Below are 16,875 nucleotides of genomic sequence, written 5' to 3'. Positions count from 1 at the left end.
TTAGGGATATTGAAAACTCAAGAACAAGTGTATATCGGACTACTGTGCAAGTAGGCAAAACACACTGCTGACTGTATGCTATCCACTGGCTGTATAAAGAGAATGAGTAACATAGCATTATTTAATAGGGATATTGAAAACTCAAGAACAAGTGTATATCGGACGACTGTGCAAGTAGGCAAAACACACTGCTGACTGTATGCTATCCACTAGCTGTATAAAGAGAATGATTAACATAGCATTATTTAATAGGGATATTGAAAACTCAAGAACAAGTGTATATCGGACTATTGTGCAAGTAGGCAAAACACACTGCTGACTGTATGCTATCCACTGGCTGTATAAAGAGAATGAGTAAAATAGCATTATTTAATAGGGATATTGAAAACTCAAGAACAAGTGTATATACTTGACTACTGTGCAAGTAGGCAAAACACACTACTGACTGTATGCTATCGACTGGCTGTATCAAGAGAATGAGTAACATAGCATTATTTAATAGGGATATTGAAAACTCAAGAACAAGTGTATATACTTGACTTCTGTGCAAGTAAGATAGGCAACACACACTGCTGACTGTTTCAAGAAAAATAGCGACACATGACCATCAAATAGACATAGGTAAGACGCACTGTTGACTGTATGCTATTCACCATCATGAAAAAATAATGTGTAGATATTTCTTAGCACTTATATCTTTGTATAATTACACACAATTTAACCTATATTTCTTACAGAATTTTTTCTCTCAGCACACAAATTACTCAAAACTCAAGTTGAGTTGATGTTCTCTTTTTAATTTCTCAGGCATCTTATTATTTAGGCAGATTTACACAATATGCGAACCCTCTGACTTTATTAATATATTAAAGCCTGTCTGTACTGGTTTGGCCAGGGGGATTAGACCTCCGTGCAAGGTCACTGACAGGTGGTTATCTCATCAAATCAGCTCTCCATTAACATAAGAAAAAGGGGCTCATGGGGGACAAACAGGCACCGATTAGGCATTGTTTGCTATATAGAGGGCACAAGTAGCTATAAGTAGTGCAGTAAGGTTTTAATACATGTATATTTTCAAGAGAAGTACAATGTGTAGGAAGTTGATTTAAATACCTGGCAAGCTGGTAGATTTCTGGTAGCTGCTGTTGTTGAGCGAGTTGATGCAGGACTGCCCTGGGTGCTGGAGGAAGCTGACCACTCCATCTTTTCCCTGTCATGGAGTTATCACATACCTCATGATGGGTGAAGTTGTACCAGAGGTACTGGTGGGCGGCCCCCATGGCCTCCGTGCTGGCCTTGGGCGCATCCTTCTATAAACGAACAAATGAAGCAAGCTTTTAACAATCGTACCTCAATCACACCGACAGGATTGACACCAGGGAAGTGTTTCACAAAGACTAAGATCAACTTTAAGTTGGACTTAACTATGGCAGACCATTCATGACACTGGTTGCTCTCACCATTATGATATTTAGATAATATTTTTTCCTTCAATAATGAACTATCATAAAATGTAAATTCTGTAGATTTGTGACCTTGATTTGTAAGTCCCTCGAGAGACCAATGCCAGTAAATGGTGAGAGAAAACGGTGGCATGAATGGCCTGCCATAGTTAAGTCCAAATTAAAGTTGATCTTAGTCTTTGTGAAACACTCCCCAGATTGACAATAGACCAACAACAAAAAGTACATTACATATATGGCCAAAAATCTGTTGGGTTGGAGTCAGTCTGAAGTCATTTTGGTGGTGTCATTCTACTCCTCCTACAGCGGGTGTTAGCCTTCTCACCCAAAGACAAAATATATGACTGTCCTTTCTGCAGCTTTTCTTGTTTAATATACTATTAACATCCCATATAAATCATTTTTTTGTGTATAGATAGTATTACAGAAAAAAAAAAAAAAAAAAAAAAAAACATGTTGCAAAATGCGAAATTGAAATACTGCAACAACAAAAATTGAAAACAGAGAATAAATAGTTCTTTTCACCCTTTTCTTTTCCCCACCATCTTTAGCTAATCGGTCTCGCCGACCTCTATCCCTCTACATGTTCAGTGCATTACCTGAGGCATCTTTATCCTGTCCATCATATGACCAAGTCTTTTCTTCCTCAACACATCTCTTGTTGGATTTATTCTTTTCTCAACAAATTGGACAAGCATTTCATTTGTTATCTCCCCCTCACTATAAACTAAAACATGTTAATCAGACTAGCCAATGTTAATCACTTCAACTTAAAAGAACACTTTTCGTCTCTGTTTTCTAAACACATGAAACCATCAAAGTCACACTTACAATTACCCACAAAGTCTAACTTCAAATAATCAAAGCAATGACACAAAAGTAAAGTGCACAGACCCCACTATGATCATGAGGACATATACAGAAAGCTGATGAGCTTACACGCATCTACAGAAATAAAAAGTGACTAAATCCAATCAAAGAAAACAAAAATTCAATATATTAAAGCTACAAAGAAATAGATAATCAATAGCAAAGCTGGCAATTAAGAATGTGGTGTGAAGAAAAAAAAATTAAAACAGTTTGTTTTAGCAGAGTGAGTAAAGAATTGAAAGTTCAAACATTGACTCAGAATGTGACGGTAGTGAAATCCACTTTTATAAATCATACAAAACAGTGTAAATGAACATGACAGGGATGCCAGCTCTAACATTGTCCTACAGATTTGCAACTACCAGTATTTCAATTTCACTACACAACGTCTAGTCTACAACAAATGCTTCATGCATTTCTGAAATTAACACTTTCTATACATCTACACATGAAAGATACACTTATTGTTGAAAACACAAACACACATAAAACTCACTTTGCACAAGTGGAGCTCAAGAGGCTATTGAAATAGAAGAGTGCCCCATCTAAAAAGAGTTGCGACTGATTTGAACAACCATACATGCACATGCACATGAACTTGCATGACTAATATGCTCAATACAATCATCACATCAATCACAGAATCCATTGATTTGTAAAAGATCAGTTCACATACGTAGTCATATGTCTTGCCTGGCTCTAAAAACACAAATTTACGAGTGATGTCTCGAAAGATTGTCAGAGGCTTGGCCAACATATCAGCAGCTAATAATCAACTGTATTCAGATGAATGGAAGCTTTTGGAGAAGAAACATGCATTGATATATGTGAACTGATCTCATTAAAATGGCGCCCAAGGAGCATAAGAAGACATTCAAACTACCACCAAATACAAGCTAATCAACTGAGAACCACTATGAAAACTAAAGTCAAATATATGGTAAACAGAAAAGGTGTTATTCAAATCTTGTGAACAAAAACAGAACATTCCACCAAAATTCTTTCAAACACTCTCAACTTACATGGACTTTGCTCTTCTTAAACTGAGAAAATTTATCGGAGCCTTTCTTCTTGACTTTTTTTAGACTTTCTTCTTTGCTCTTCTTAGGATCGAATGAAGTTCTGGGTTCTTGCTTATTATCAAGAACTTCTTCATTCTAAGCAGAAGAATTGCAAAAATAGAAGAAGAATAAAGGACAGACACCATGGACATGAACTCAAGAATGAATTGATGAAAACAGAGATAACTAGATGCAACTTCGACTGCGCGCAGTCGAAAATGATGCCTCCATCATAGAGCAATTTTACAAACCAAAACAGAAGCAATTCAAGTTCAATTGTAATCCATTAACAGGTTCTCTTTGATCTTTGACCTCATGACCCAAAAATCTACTCAGTTCATCCGCTCTGCAAGATACATACATGTCCTCAGTTTGATTGTAATCGATCCATCCATTCTAATGATAATCCGATCACATGCTATTTTTGCATACATAATGAGCCCCATGACCTTTAACCTTGACCTCATGACCCCAAAATCTAATCAGTTCATTGCATCAGCAAGATACATACATGTCCTGAGTTTCATGATAATCTGTCCATCTGTTCTAATGATAATGTGATCACAGGCTATTTGTGCATACATAATGAGCCCTGTTACCTTTGCCCTTCGACAGAGTAACCCCAAAATCTAATCAATTCATTGGCTCTGCAAGTTACATACATGACCAAAGTTTGGCAGGAATCCATCAGTCGGTTCTTGAGATAACGCGATCACAAGAACAGGACGTACGTACGGACGGGCGGGCGGGCGGACAACCCAAAAACATAATGCCTCCGGCTACTTCGTAAAGGAGGCATAAAAAGGTTGAAAACAAACGAAAGAGTGTATTCATGCAAGAGTGAGTTTCCCAATCTATAATGCTAAGCTAGAACAGAAATTGGGACATGAAGTTTAACAATTTTGCTTGTTATCCAAAACTTCTTCATATCACATCAAAGTATTGCACAAATGTAAGAAAGCTGATTGATAAAGGTGGATACATGTAAAATCAGTGGCTTATCTAGGGGGGGGGGGCAGAGAATAAATTGCATAATAATTTTTTTTTGTTTGATGGTCTAAAATACAAAAAATCAATGACAACATGTGTTTTAGGGATTAAAAAAGGCAAACTCCTGTTGCTCAGGCACTTAGGTATCTCTCTTGCTTGTAAAAGTTTTGTAGATAAGTTTGGCCAGTGGGGGCGGGGGCACAATTGCATTGTTTGCCCTGGGCGCCTTAATCTCTAGATATGCCACTGTGTACAAGAGACATGCAAATTGTCAATAAATATCAAGATTTTAAAAAAAGAGGCTAGTGCTGTCACAAGTTATAGATGGACGATACAAATAACATGCTGAAGTGACATCCACCAACACAACTGCTAAACTACTGGTATGGAATTTCATAAAAACTGACACATAGCAGTAGGCTTCATTGTTATATAAATTGGCTTTAACAATAAAAAAAAAAACATGCTTATTCAAAATGATGAGTAATGAATGGTATAAAAAAAAAGTTGAGTTCTGATCATGCGATTGCTTTGTAAAAGAAACGGTGTGGAATCAATCAGAAAAGGTTTATCATCTAGCATACTGTATAAGTATTCGTGTGTATTGCAAGGTTCTGGAATCATCAAAATGACAAGACATTTGGCCAAGTCTTGGTAAAATTTCAAGCATTGTACACAGAAAGATGTATATGGGACTACACCAACACGAGCCGTAAAAATCCGTCCTGATTTTTACGATGTTATATACCATATTTAGAATATGAAGCCATTTGAAAAGCCATGCTTTTCAGGGAACATGTTTTATCAGATGTTCTTCCACACTTGCATAATAACAATGACAATTAACGCTCACAAATTATTTTTCATCTCTTCCCAGAACTCAACCTTCTCTCTAAGGTTTTTGTACCAGTAATTCTAATGAAGTATAAAAACCAAATGATAGGCTCAGTATGAATAGCAATGACATAGTTTGTGATCTATGTTTACTACATACACTGTACCTTGAGTGCAAGTTGTAATTTCAGTTTGAGCTCTCCTTCCACCTTACGCTTTCCCCGGCTTTGCAGAGGAAAAGAACATTCTAAACCTTGACTCGATATGGTCTGTAGAGGGATGCAAACAGAAGAAAAAAAGTTTCATTCTATCGGGAGAGAACATCTTTATAACATGAAGTGATCATAAATTTTAACCTAGCAAAATGATAACTGCATGGATGTCTGCAACAACACAACCACACATGTAGCTCAAATCTGTTGCATTTGAAGACTTATTTTTTCATCTATGTTTCCCTGAAGTCTGACATGGTTGCCAAACATTAAACATACTGTATAGAAAAAGATATGTCCTACTGGTGTCAAAAATACAATTACAGCTTGTACTACTTCTACTGCGTATAGATCTTAAAGGCATCGTTTAACAATTATTTAACGTATTATCAGCGTCTATGATGTGGTGTAATATTGAAGCCCTAACAAAATTGTGCTTCAAAATGATCATGAAGTGCCTCAAAAAAAGTAAAAATCTTTGAGTGACCAGTTTTACCATACTCATTTCACCCAATAGTGTCATGAAAACCCGTTAGGAAAACGCAAGTTTGATATTATTTCCAATCATAAATACCTTTATAATCAGACACGCGATCGGCTTGTAAAAGTCATGAGGTTCCTGACTGACCTAAAGGTTTATAATTATCATTGTAGCATGAGCTAAATCCAGGATTTCGTTTCAGAATCTAAGGTAAAGTTACCAAATCCCTTTAATGGTAAGATGCTCCACATAGCATGTACTGGTACTTACATTGAGTGGTATGGTAACCCATCCTAGGAAGTCATCCAGGTTCTTTCCATCCTTCTTGGCTGACTGAGCTATCTCCTTGAAGAATCTACGAAGCAGAGGAAAACAAGACATTAACATATATTGTAATGCCTATTAAGGGGTCAATGTAATGCTTCCCAGGAGGAATGGGTAGCTTTTAGGCTCTATGTCAGACATAGAGGTCAGGTTTTTCCATTTGCATGATTCAAATCATTCCTGAGAAAGGAGACTGCAAATTTGCGATTGATTGGAGGACTCTTTATATGATGGGGCCCCATGTCTCCATGTTCATCAAATTCATGGCATTGTACAACTTAAGGCCTGTTCAGATAAAGCGGTAAACCACCGCTGATAAAACTGCCACATTTTTTAAGGTGTAAAATGAATGACAACTGCGCGCAACAAAGAACTTATAAGTTCTTTGTTGCGCGCAGTTGTCATTCATTTTACACCTTAAAAAATGTGGCAGTTTTATCAGCGGTGGTTTACCGCTTTGTGTATTCACTGAGCTTTGTGTCAAAAAAAAACAGAAATGCAAAGCGTATGAAGGTATGAAGGAGAAAAGAAACGCTGTGGTTTTGGCTGCGTCATATCTGAACAAGCCATAACACAGCACAACATTCTTCTCAATTTCTTGTTTTAGGAACCAAATCTATTAATAAAAACATACCTTCCCATACCCTTCAGATTGGAAACATCTCCTGCATTCTTCTTTATAAGTTGCCCTACTGATGAGTTCTCATCATGATCCCTGCAATATAAATAGGAACAAAAAATGAAAGATTTCAAAAGTTAATAATGATGTCAAGAAATAAGATCAAGCATTGTAAACAAAAGCTGTGGGTCAATAAGTGGTAAATTGAGGAGAACCACATGTTTATCCATCAAAGGTTAGGTTATTGCATAAATTGCAAGTCAAAATCTACAATCCGTTTGTATCACCTTTAATTTACAATTTTGATAACATATTCTCTCAAAATGAGGATTTCCAGACCATTGTCGGTAAGCTAATTTTCTTTTATTAGACTGCAAAATTTGCTGATCTTTTGTCAAATCTTCCTAATTTTACACCCAATTCCAAAAGTAAATGTGGGCACTAGGTTAAACGTACTTTCCTTTTTCCATTGTTGATATCAGATTTTACGAGAAATGGAACTGTTGCAAAGTAAGGTCAGCATGCACAAACTATGATCCCGACACCAAACATGTTCATTTAGCATGTACATGTACAAAGGGAAAATGAATGGGGCATACATATTCTGCAGAGAGAGAGAGAGAGAGAGGGGGGAGGAGAGAGAGGGGGAAGATAGAGGGGGAGAGGGGGGAGAGAGAGGAGAGATAGGGGAGAGAGAGAAAGAGAGAGAGAGGGGGAGAAAGAGATAGAGAGGAGAGAGAGAGGGAGAGAGAGAGAGGAGGGAGAGAGAGAGGAGGGAGAGAGAGAGAGGAGGGGGAGGGGGGAGAAAGAATGAGTAGAACTTACCAAACTTCAACCTGCAGCTGTTCATTGTTGACATCACCAACATCACTGCAGAGAAAGATTAATGCAGAGATAAGAATACGGTACATGAATGTGTAAAGTGCCTGTCAGATAAAATGCTACTTTTAAGAATTTATGACAAGAAGAAAATAAATGATTGGTGTTGTTAATTGTTGATGTTATTGTTGTTTTTGTTGTTTGCTGTGTGCTCACTTTGCAGTTCTTGTTGTTGTTGTTGTTCCTATTGTATATGTACTGTTGCATTCTTTTAGTTAGGATTGGACAGCGTTTAGGGGGATGCATTTGATTCTCCTTGCCATATACAGCATAGTTTATACTTAGATCAAAAGATAGCCTCCTGGTGACACAATAGAGCTGTTCTGTTTGCACAGCATAATGCAACATAGTCTACCAACATAACAACCAACTATCCAACTATTCAACTCCTCAACAAAAAAGAGAAAGGTTGTTTTTACTTAAAGAGCCTGAGAAGCGACATTTACAGGTTGATGTTGTTGTACAAGCCTGAAAATTAGCGGCACTGAAAGAGGACATCCATGGTGATGAAGGGCCGAAAGCTATATGAACATGTATGGGAAGCATATGAAACATCTTGTGTGTATGCAGAGCACACCTGAAGATGGCTTCTATCAAAGTTCTATGCTACAGGTACATGTAATGAGTGAGATCATGACTAAACAAATGACTCCAGGGGGGTGTTTCACACAGACTAAGATCGACTTTAAGTTGGACTTAACTATGACAGGCTGTTCATGCCACTAGTTTCTCTAAAACTTCATGGCATTGATCTCTCAAGGTACGTAAAAAGCGTGGTAACAATTCTACAAAATTTACATTTGTTGATATTTCATTATTTGAGGAAAAAATATTATCTAAAGATCATAATTGAGAGACCAATGGTGAGAGCAACTAGTGGCATGACAGCAGCCTGCAATGTTCAGTCCAATTAACTTAAAGTCGATCTTAGTCTTTGTGAAACACCCGCCTGATCTGATGACTTACAATCTGAACTGTTCCCTCCAGCTCGGACACAGGGTCTTCTCCTTGACCTCCGTGACACAGAGGGGGTCCTTGCTTGCGTGGTCGAGCAGGGGATCGTGCCTGGAGTGCGACATCTTGTGCTTTTCACCTTCCGACGTGTTCTCCCTCCACAGAGCGACGATGCCCAGAACACAGAATGGATCGCTCAGACCTGCAGTAGACCAATGGGACGGAGTAAAACAAATAAACAGCGGGATTTAAGGGATTAAGAAAAGATGATATGAAAGGGTGGGTGTGTATAAGATGGAACAGCTAGTAGGGGTTCCTCTTCAAAGATAAACTAAAATCTGATCCAGTTTATAAAAGAGTCAATGGTATTCTCCCTCATTAATAAATCTCAAGGTAATTTATTCATTTTTCATCATCATCTTATACTCTATTTTGCTCAACAGGTGACTAAACATATTTTGTTGCAACCCCCCTCTCGCTCTCTCTCTCTCTCTCTCTCTTTCTCTCTCTGTTTCTCTTGTTTATTTATTTCTCCTTTTCTCCTTTTCATTCTATCTCTCTCAAATACACTATCAGCAAATATTTCAATGTCTTTATCTGATCACTGCATTCTTCAACAGCTTCACCAAGAATCCATCTCTAAAACTGAACCAATCTGAGCTGTCATATCATTGGACTAGAATCTCTATAAATAATCACTAGGGATCGATGGGTCAAAGGTCATTAAAGCCAAGAAAATGTGACATACATCTAACTTCTAAATTTCAAATAGCACCTACGGCCGTACAATGGTAGCTGCGACCATGAAAATCTCAGAATATGTAGTTTGTGATATATAATTTCCAAAGGGGAATAGCTAATCAGTCGATTTTAGTCAAGAAACATTGTTTAATAGCTTAATTAATATCTTGACCTTGAGAGGGAGCTACATGTATACAACATAAAGAGTTTATTATTTAAAATTGTATAACTTAATTTAGACTCGATTTCAACCGCGACAACGATCACTGAATAATGTAAGATCGCATATGCTTTCAATATGTTCATTTCATTGAACCAAATTTATGACCCCATACCAAAACTTTGTATTTACATGTACCTTTAACATTTTTTTTCTTCAATTTGTGTGAATATTATATTTTACTTGCACTGTAAAACCATATGTACAATTCAGTCTCTAAGACTGCCAGTCAACGTTCATTGAATTGAATTGAATTGAATTGAAGACTAAATTAAGCTGTCCAAAAGATCTGGCTACAAGTACGCACACAGACATGACCGTAATAATAAACAAACATCAGACAAGACGCTTGCATGCACATGTCAAAGAAGAGATGAAATGCAAACACAAGGATACCAAAGGTCGATTCTCAGCTCGCTTTGTCATTACTCGCCAGAATTATGGTTTAATGTGTATTCTTTGGGTTGACAGTCATCATTCCCATTTGCATGTCAGTCTTATCAGTTTAATTAGATTTTAATTAGAGTTAATTTTCTTTAGGCCATCACCTTATCATTGCTTGCGATTTTTTTCTTCAAAAGACTATACTTTCTTAGTTTTTCTCAAGATATGTACATCAAGTTATTTTCACAAAATAAACAACAGCGGTAAGATTCAATGTTACTATTAATTTGTGCAATATAACTCATACATTCAGGATTGAAGGCTTTTATTAGCACCACATGGAAGCCATACTGAACAGGTTTCAATCATGATTCCTCACAAACTAGGGAACCTACAGAGAACTTCTAAATTATATGTACTCATACACAGTAGTCCCACAATTAACATCAGCAGGAGATCAAATTTGGTTATTACAAAGGTTAAGTATGCACAGTATTTGCACACACACTCTTAGTGTTAATAAGATAAAAGAATGAGATAAAAGCCATTATCTATTTGAAATACACATTTTAAAATAACAAATAAAATCATAAAAAGTGTGATATTCATATATCAATGTATGAGGTATAGAGTGCCATTTTGAAAAGGAAGCATGTACATAGTTGTACATGTATGCCAAATTCAGGTCTAAAAGTTAAGTGATACCTTTAGACCAAAAAGGTATCAAAGAGGGTCAAAATGTTAGTTGCTATAATATCAATAACAATCCACTTTTTTCTCATTCTATCTGTTTTTCCTTCTGACCCCGGCCCCCCCCCCCCCCCTTTTTTTCCTTTTTCTCCCTCTCTCTCTCTCTCTTTTATTTTCTCTCTTTCATTTTCTCTTTTTCATTTTCTCTCTCTCACTCTCTTCATTCATTCTTACCATCCCTCTATCACTTCCTCTTGTTCTCCTCCCTGTCCCTCTCTCTCTCTCCCTCTCTCTCTTTTCCATACCCCTTCACCTTCTCTCTGTTTAGCACATCGAGACCGTGACATTTCTGCCTAACAACAGAGCAGCAATAGGATGCTAGAGCCAATTTGCAATTAACGCATAAAATAAAAACGCCTTCCCGTACCATGCTTAGGAGTGCACTGCAAACACAACACCCATATTGCCTTACAGCCAGGGATAAAAGTAAACAAAGTTCATCATAAAATAGTTATTACTCCATTCCATCATATCAATTCATTTCATGCCCACGCACATTAATTATCACACTGTACAACTGTATGCACTCACACATTTATCAAAGGGAAATCATACTATTTGGATAGGGCGAGACTTGGTGTTTACTCAACAAAGGACACTACTTATCCTCTACAATGTACAAAATAGGATTGGAAACACTAAAGTGTTGATTTGTTTGTTCTCAATTATCTTAACTAAATTTTCAAATCTATCAAAGTGACATCCACATAACAATTTATCAATATGCATGTCTCACCAAATATTAGTACACATCAGGCACTATAGGGTGCAAATTAAAATCATCAAAACATTCTTCGTATTGGAACTCTTATTCCAGAACTGACAATTAGGTTGTGTGGTATGCCATTTTGAAACATGTCACTCTTACAACATTAACTAAATAGGTCTAAAATGTATAATAATCTTTTCTTATAATATTGTTCCTAGAACTGAATTATTTCTTACCATTTGAATCTTTTGCCAGCAAACCTTTAGCTGATATTACATCAACAACCATGATAAGAGGAGGGGGCTGTCAAATGATCAAAAAGAAAGATAGACAGAGATAGAGTATTAGTAAAACAAAGTTAAACACAGAAATAGACAGGAATGAGAGAGGGGGAGAGAGAGAGGGGGAGGGAATGAGAGGGGAAAGAGATATATTGATGTTCAAGTACTAATTGGAAATCAATGCTCAATTAAATATCAAATCTACACAATTTTGCAACATAATATGAACAGCTATATTGACATGATTGTAAAAGCTTTTAACTATATTCAACAGCTTTTTTAGATTCCTAGTAATATGCATTAGGTCTAAATGCTCTTATTGGGCACTTTCAGAAAAGACAAATCACTGAATGTAAACAAGATAACACTGGTTAGATGACAAGACATTGTATTAACGTTATCACTATCACTATCCACTATCCATAGTATAATACGCTAAGGCGTCGAGGGGGGTATCCGGGGTCCATTTTACAGCGCCCAAATCTCCCCTCCCGCCCGCCCCCGGGCGCCGCCGGGCGGTCCTGCGGACGGACGGCGTTTCAATCTACCGACTGGGCCACGTCCCGGCCCGGTGCGACGTCCCGGTCGTCGTCGACGTCGTCGATGCGTCCGCACGTCCTACTTATCCGTCGCGAACTTCATGCTTTAGCATGAAGCGGAAGTGGACGAGCGGTCTGAGGCGCCGGTTGCGTTCGATTCGCCGGCAGCTCTTGCACTTTTTGCACGCACGGGTTCGATCCCGCCTCCGTCGCAAGTTTTTTTTTTCTTCCCCGTGTTTGTTTTGTATATTTTAGATGTTGTAATCTTTACCATTTTTTTAATTTTAATTAAAATGTAGACCTCATATTTAAAATTTAAATGAGTCGAGTCTTTATTTGATATTTATTAGCTTATTTCATGATCAGCGCAACAGATGTCTTCCCATCCACGTCCAAACTTAGAGACCTATTTCCATCATTATTGCCGGGATTTTTATATAGTTTTCGTGAGTGGAGGTATGAAATCAAAGCTTATTTTGTGATTATTCTGGCCATGTTTACTCAGTTTTGATTATCATTTATTAAAGGAAAGTTTTCACAAGAAAATCTTAGGAAAACATCGTTCAGTTTCAAGAGCTCTGCCGTACGCATACAGTGTGTAGTGCAGTGCACTCTAGCTGCGCTGGCTGCTCGACTGAGTGAGTGAGTGAGCTATTCAGAGTCGAAGAGACTATGAAGGGCCAAACATGCCAATATTCGACAACTATACGCTATATTATGTATCCATCCATGCGACTATTTATGTCTATCCATTCATTGAAGTAGGCCTACAACGTGAACACAACAGCGGGCAAGCCGAAGTGCCATAAGATCGTTGGGGAGAGGGGGGGGGGGGGGGGGGCAAAATATTTTTTTTTGCATCTTACATATTACAAAAAAAATCTGCATCTTACATGTTACATGCAGACCCCACAAAACATTTTTCAAAGTGTGGGGGGGCGAGGGGGATCAGGTAGATCGAAGCGAGTTGAGTGTAGGCGTGGGGTCCACGGGTTTCAAGGGGCCATAAACCCCCGAAAGCTCGGGGGGTTTAGGCGTTTAATTAGGGTCAGATGAGCATATTTTCAATACTTTATTTGGCGTGGGGTCAATACGTAGAGTTGCGTAGTGTTGCGTACCAACTACGCTGACCTACATTACTATATGCTGGGGGACGGAAAGGGGTACGCAAGATGAACGAAAACAATTCAACATGTTTAATTTTTTTCGCGTACTTTCGGCGTAGAAACTTGACGCAGAAAGTACGCCTTTTTACGCAACACTACGCTACATGACTACGCAACAGTACGCTACCCTACGCCAGATTGACAAAGCAGTAAAAGCTTTCCACACAGTAAGCAACCATAAGCAAACCTGTACGCCAGCCTACGCATAACCTAAGCAGGGACTATTTTCCCATTAATACGCAGCCTAATGTCTGCGTAGTCGGTACGCCACACTACGGAACTCTACGCAGTTCCAGTGGCTTAAAGAATAACTACCGGTATAGTTGGATCGTTTTTGTTTTTTTATATAAGGCCAAGTTAAAAAAAAAACATGTTTAGCGTCCTGTTTTTTCGAAAAATGGGAAGGAGGCCCTTTTTTTCTTTTTTTTTTCTTTCAAAATGGCCGCTCCGTACATTTTCCCTGACATTCAAGCTATTTTTCAAGATGGCGGCCGACAATTTTTTTTTTCTTTTTTAAAATCAGAAATACATTTTAGCAGTGCTTTTCATGTTTTTTTTCTTTCAAAAAAAATAAATAAATAAAAAAATAAATAAATAAATAAAAAAAAAATAGGAGGCGGCCCCCAAAAAGGAAGCAGGCGGGAACGCTGTTTTTTTCTTTCAAAAATAAAAAAAATAAAAAAATAAAATATTTTTAAAAAAAGCGGGCGGGGACGCTAAACATGTATATTTTTTTAATGGCCTGAATGGCAAATAAAGTTCTTGGTGGTTTTAATTTAGACAGTCTCTATATATCTATTTACACCCCCCGCCCCCCTCTAGAATCCCGCGGATTTCCGCGGGTCCTGCTAGTCCATATAATAATACGCTAAGGCGTCGAGGGGGTATCTGGGGTCCATTTTACAGCGCCCAAATCTCCCCTCCCGCCCGCCCCCTGGCGCCGCCGGGCGGTCCCGCGGACAGAGGGCATTTTAATCCAGCTGCTCGACCACGTCCCAGCGCGTTGCGACGTCCCGGTCGTCGTCGACATCGTCGATGCGTCCGCACGTCCTGCTTATCCGTCACGAACTTCATGCTTTAGCATGCTTTAGCATGAAGTAAAAATGGCCGAGCGGTCTGAGGCGCTGGTTGCGTTCGATTCACCGGCAGCTTTTGCACTTTTTGCACGCACGGGTTCGATCCCGCCTCCGTCACAAGTTTTTTCTTTCTTCCCTGTGTTTGTTTTATATATTTTAGATTTTGTAATCTTTACCATTTTTTTAATTTTAATTAAAATGTAGACCTACTATTTAAAATTTAAATGAGTTGAGTCTTTATTTGATATTTATTAGCTTATTTCATGATGAAATCAATTAGATCTGGATCTAGGCCTATAAATAAAATCAGCGCAACAGATGTCTTCCCATCCACGTCCAAACTTAGAGACCTATTTCCATCATTATTGCCGGGATTTTTATATAGTTTTCGTGAGTGGAGGTATGAAATCAAAGCTTATTTTGTGATTATTCTGGCCATATCGCGTCGAAACGCGTCGATCTGCGTCACCTAACGAGGCTCCGGGCTCGACGTCGGGAGAGCTATCTCCTCCCGGACGACGGGTCGAGGGGGGACGGGACCTGACCCGGGGGACGAGGAATTCTTTTCTACGTGGACTCGGCCGGTTTTTTTTACCCATTCTGTCCCGCCATCGACCGGGAAATCGTAAAAAAACGATGTGACACGCTCATGAATATTATGCATGACCTGTTGCATGCATGCATGAGCCTCGAACTGTTTCAATCCATTGCCCCTAAAAAATTGTTTTTATTCTAATTTGATATTATTCTAACCAAAAATATTCAACAAATTACGAATGTGTTATTATTCTGTTTATACAGTCAACAATTAATAATTTGATAAAACGGAGATATACAATCACGCAAAAGCAACGACCTAGCATGGACGTCCATGGACCTCGCTTTTACTTTTGAGCATCACAGTCCGACCTCGATCTATGAATTGTCTGCCAAAATCAGAAATAAACATTTTGTGTTTGATTTTATAGCAAATACATAATATGATAATAAAAAATGTTGTTAATATATTTTTACAATCCTGATTAGATTTATATTGAATATACGCAAAAAGTAACAAACAAAGTTTCAATAGTGCATGGAAATGGCAACCGATCAAAGGTAGGTACGTACGTATACCATCTCTATATACATGCATGGACTTCGGCTGTTCTGTACATACATTGTTCTAATTAATAACAAGTGTGTGCGGGGGTACGTACATGATAATGCTCAACATGACACACAAAAAGCGCTATTCATCTTCGCGTGTATGTATTCAACGTGTGTGCACGTGTGTTCATGTTCTACATTGCATAGTGCATGTACTATAGCGACTTTCGCCAACAATCAAATATACAAAGCTTCTTTCGTTCAACGTACTAATAGTTATACCTCGACTTGGTGAACCTCTTCTCGATTAAATAAAAGCACCTTAGACTACTCATTAATTGTTCGATAACACAAGTTTATTTTCTGCTTCAAACGCCCGCTTGCAGCTGATTTAAATAAGTAAAATCGTCTTATTACATTACATAACAGATTTCAGATTTCATGCAGCACCTAGACCTATTCATGTTATAACTAACTCCAAGGAGCTCTGCCGCCGCAAGGGTCGGCGAAGCTACCTGGGGCCCGGCCCCCCCCCCCCCACTCAGGTTTCGAAATGACCGCATGCGTGTTGCCAAAATGTCCTTTTCGTAACAAAAGAAAAAGGTCGACCCGTATTGACTTTACACACCGGACTTTTGCTGAAAAGGGGGGGGGGGTGCTGAAAAAGGCTCGTATACAAAAGAAAAAGGTCGAGCCGTATTGACTTTACACACCGGACTTTTGCTGAAAAGGGGGGGTCGGTTGGAACACGCATATGCGTACCCTACACTGAGTGGGGGGGGGGGGGGGGGGGGGGGGGCGGGACCTGGGGTTACTGTATAACGTAATTATAAGATCATCAACGTGACAAAAGCGAAAAAAAGAGATGAGGGTCGGGTAGGGCAAAATATCGGGGCAAGCCAAATTTTGCCACCAAAATCTAATATGCATCTACATCAGTCTGCAGACTACAATGTATGCATTTAGAAACTGAAGAGGAATACAAAAAAAAATGCCCTTGGCCTTGGTATTTGGTTAACTCTGATTATTAATAGAAACATAACTTCTCATGAGTTTAACTTCCGAGTCTAATTCTAACGTTAAAGAAGAAGAGATCTACTTTTATTTTAATTAATCTATTGATTCCACAATAATTAATCTAGACTATTCTAAGTAAACTAGAACTACATTTCCATTAATATAGTTGGATCTAAGTATGTAATGTTAACTTATCTATTCACTTTTTACATAAAA

General features: G+C 38.3%; 1 protein-coding gene across 1 annotated transcript in view; it reads right to left on the bottom strand.

Moving 5' to 3' along the window:
• Window positions 1-438: 438 nt before the first annotated feature.
• Window positions 439-16,875, bottom strand: part of LOC105438282 (BAI1-associated protein 3-like) — a 29,729-nt gene continuing 13,292 nt past the window's right edge. The window contains exons 5-12 of the mRNA XM_031000115.1: window positions 11,728-11,794; window positions 8,700-8,889; window positions 7,680-7,724; window positions 6,870-6,950; window positions 6,182-6,266; window positions 5,386-5,487; window positions 1,114-1,310; window positions 439-463 (exon numbers count right to left, since the gene is read on the bottom strand). Coding sequence (XP_030855975.1) covers window positions 439-463; window positions 1,114-1,310; window positions 5,386-5,487; window positions 6,182-6,266; window positions 6,870-6,950; window positions 7,680-7,724; window positions 8,700-8,889; window positions 11,728-11,794 — 792 coding nt within the window. The remainder of the gene's footprint in view (window positions 464-1,113; window positions 1,311-5,385; window positions 5,488-6,181; window positions 6,267-6,869; window positions 6,951-7,679; window positions 7,725-8,699; window positions 8,890-11,727; window positions 11,795-16,875) is intronic.

This window comes from Strongylocentrotus purpuratus, unplaced genomic scaffold (assembly GCF_000002235.5).
Source record: "Strongylocentrotus purpuratus isolate Spur 01 unplaced genomic scaffold, Spur_5.0 spur5_contig_861, whole genome shotgun sequence".
Classification (NCBI taxonomy): domain Eukaryota; kingdom Metazoa; phylum Echinodermata; class Echinoidea; order Camarodonta; family Strongylocentrotidae; genus Strongylocentrotus; species Strongylocentrotus purpuratus.
Note: the sequence above shows the minus strand (reverse complement) of the source record. Positions and strands in the feature narration are given on the sequence as shown.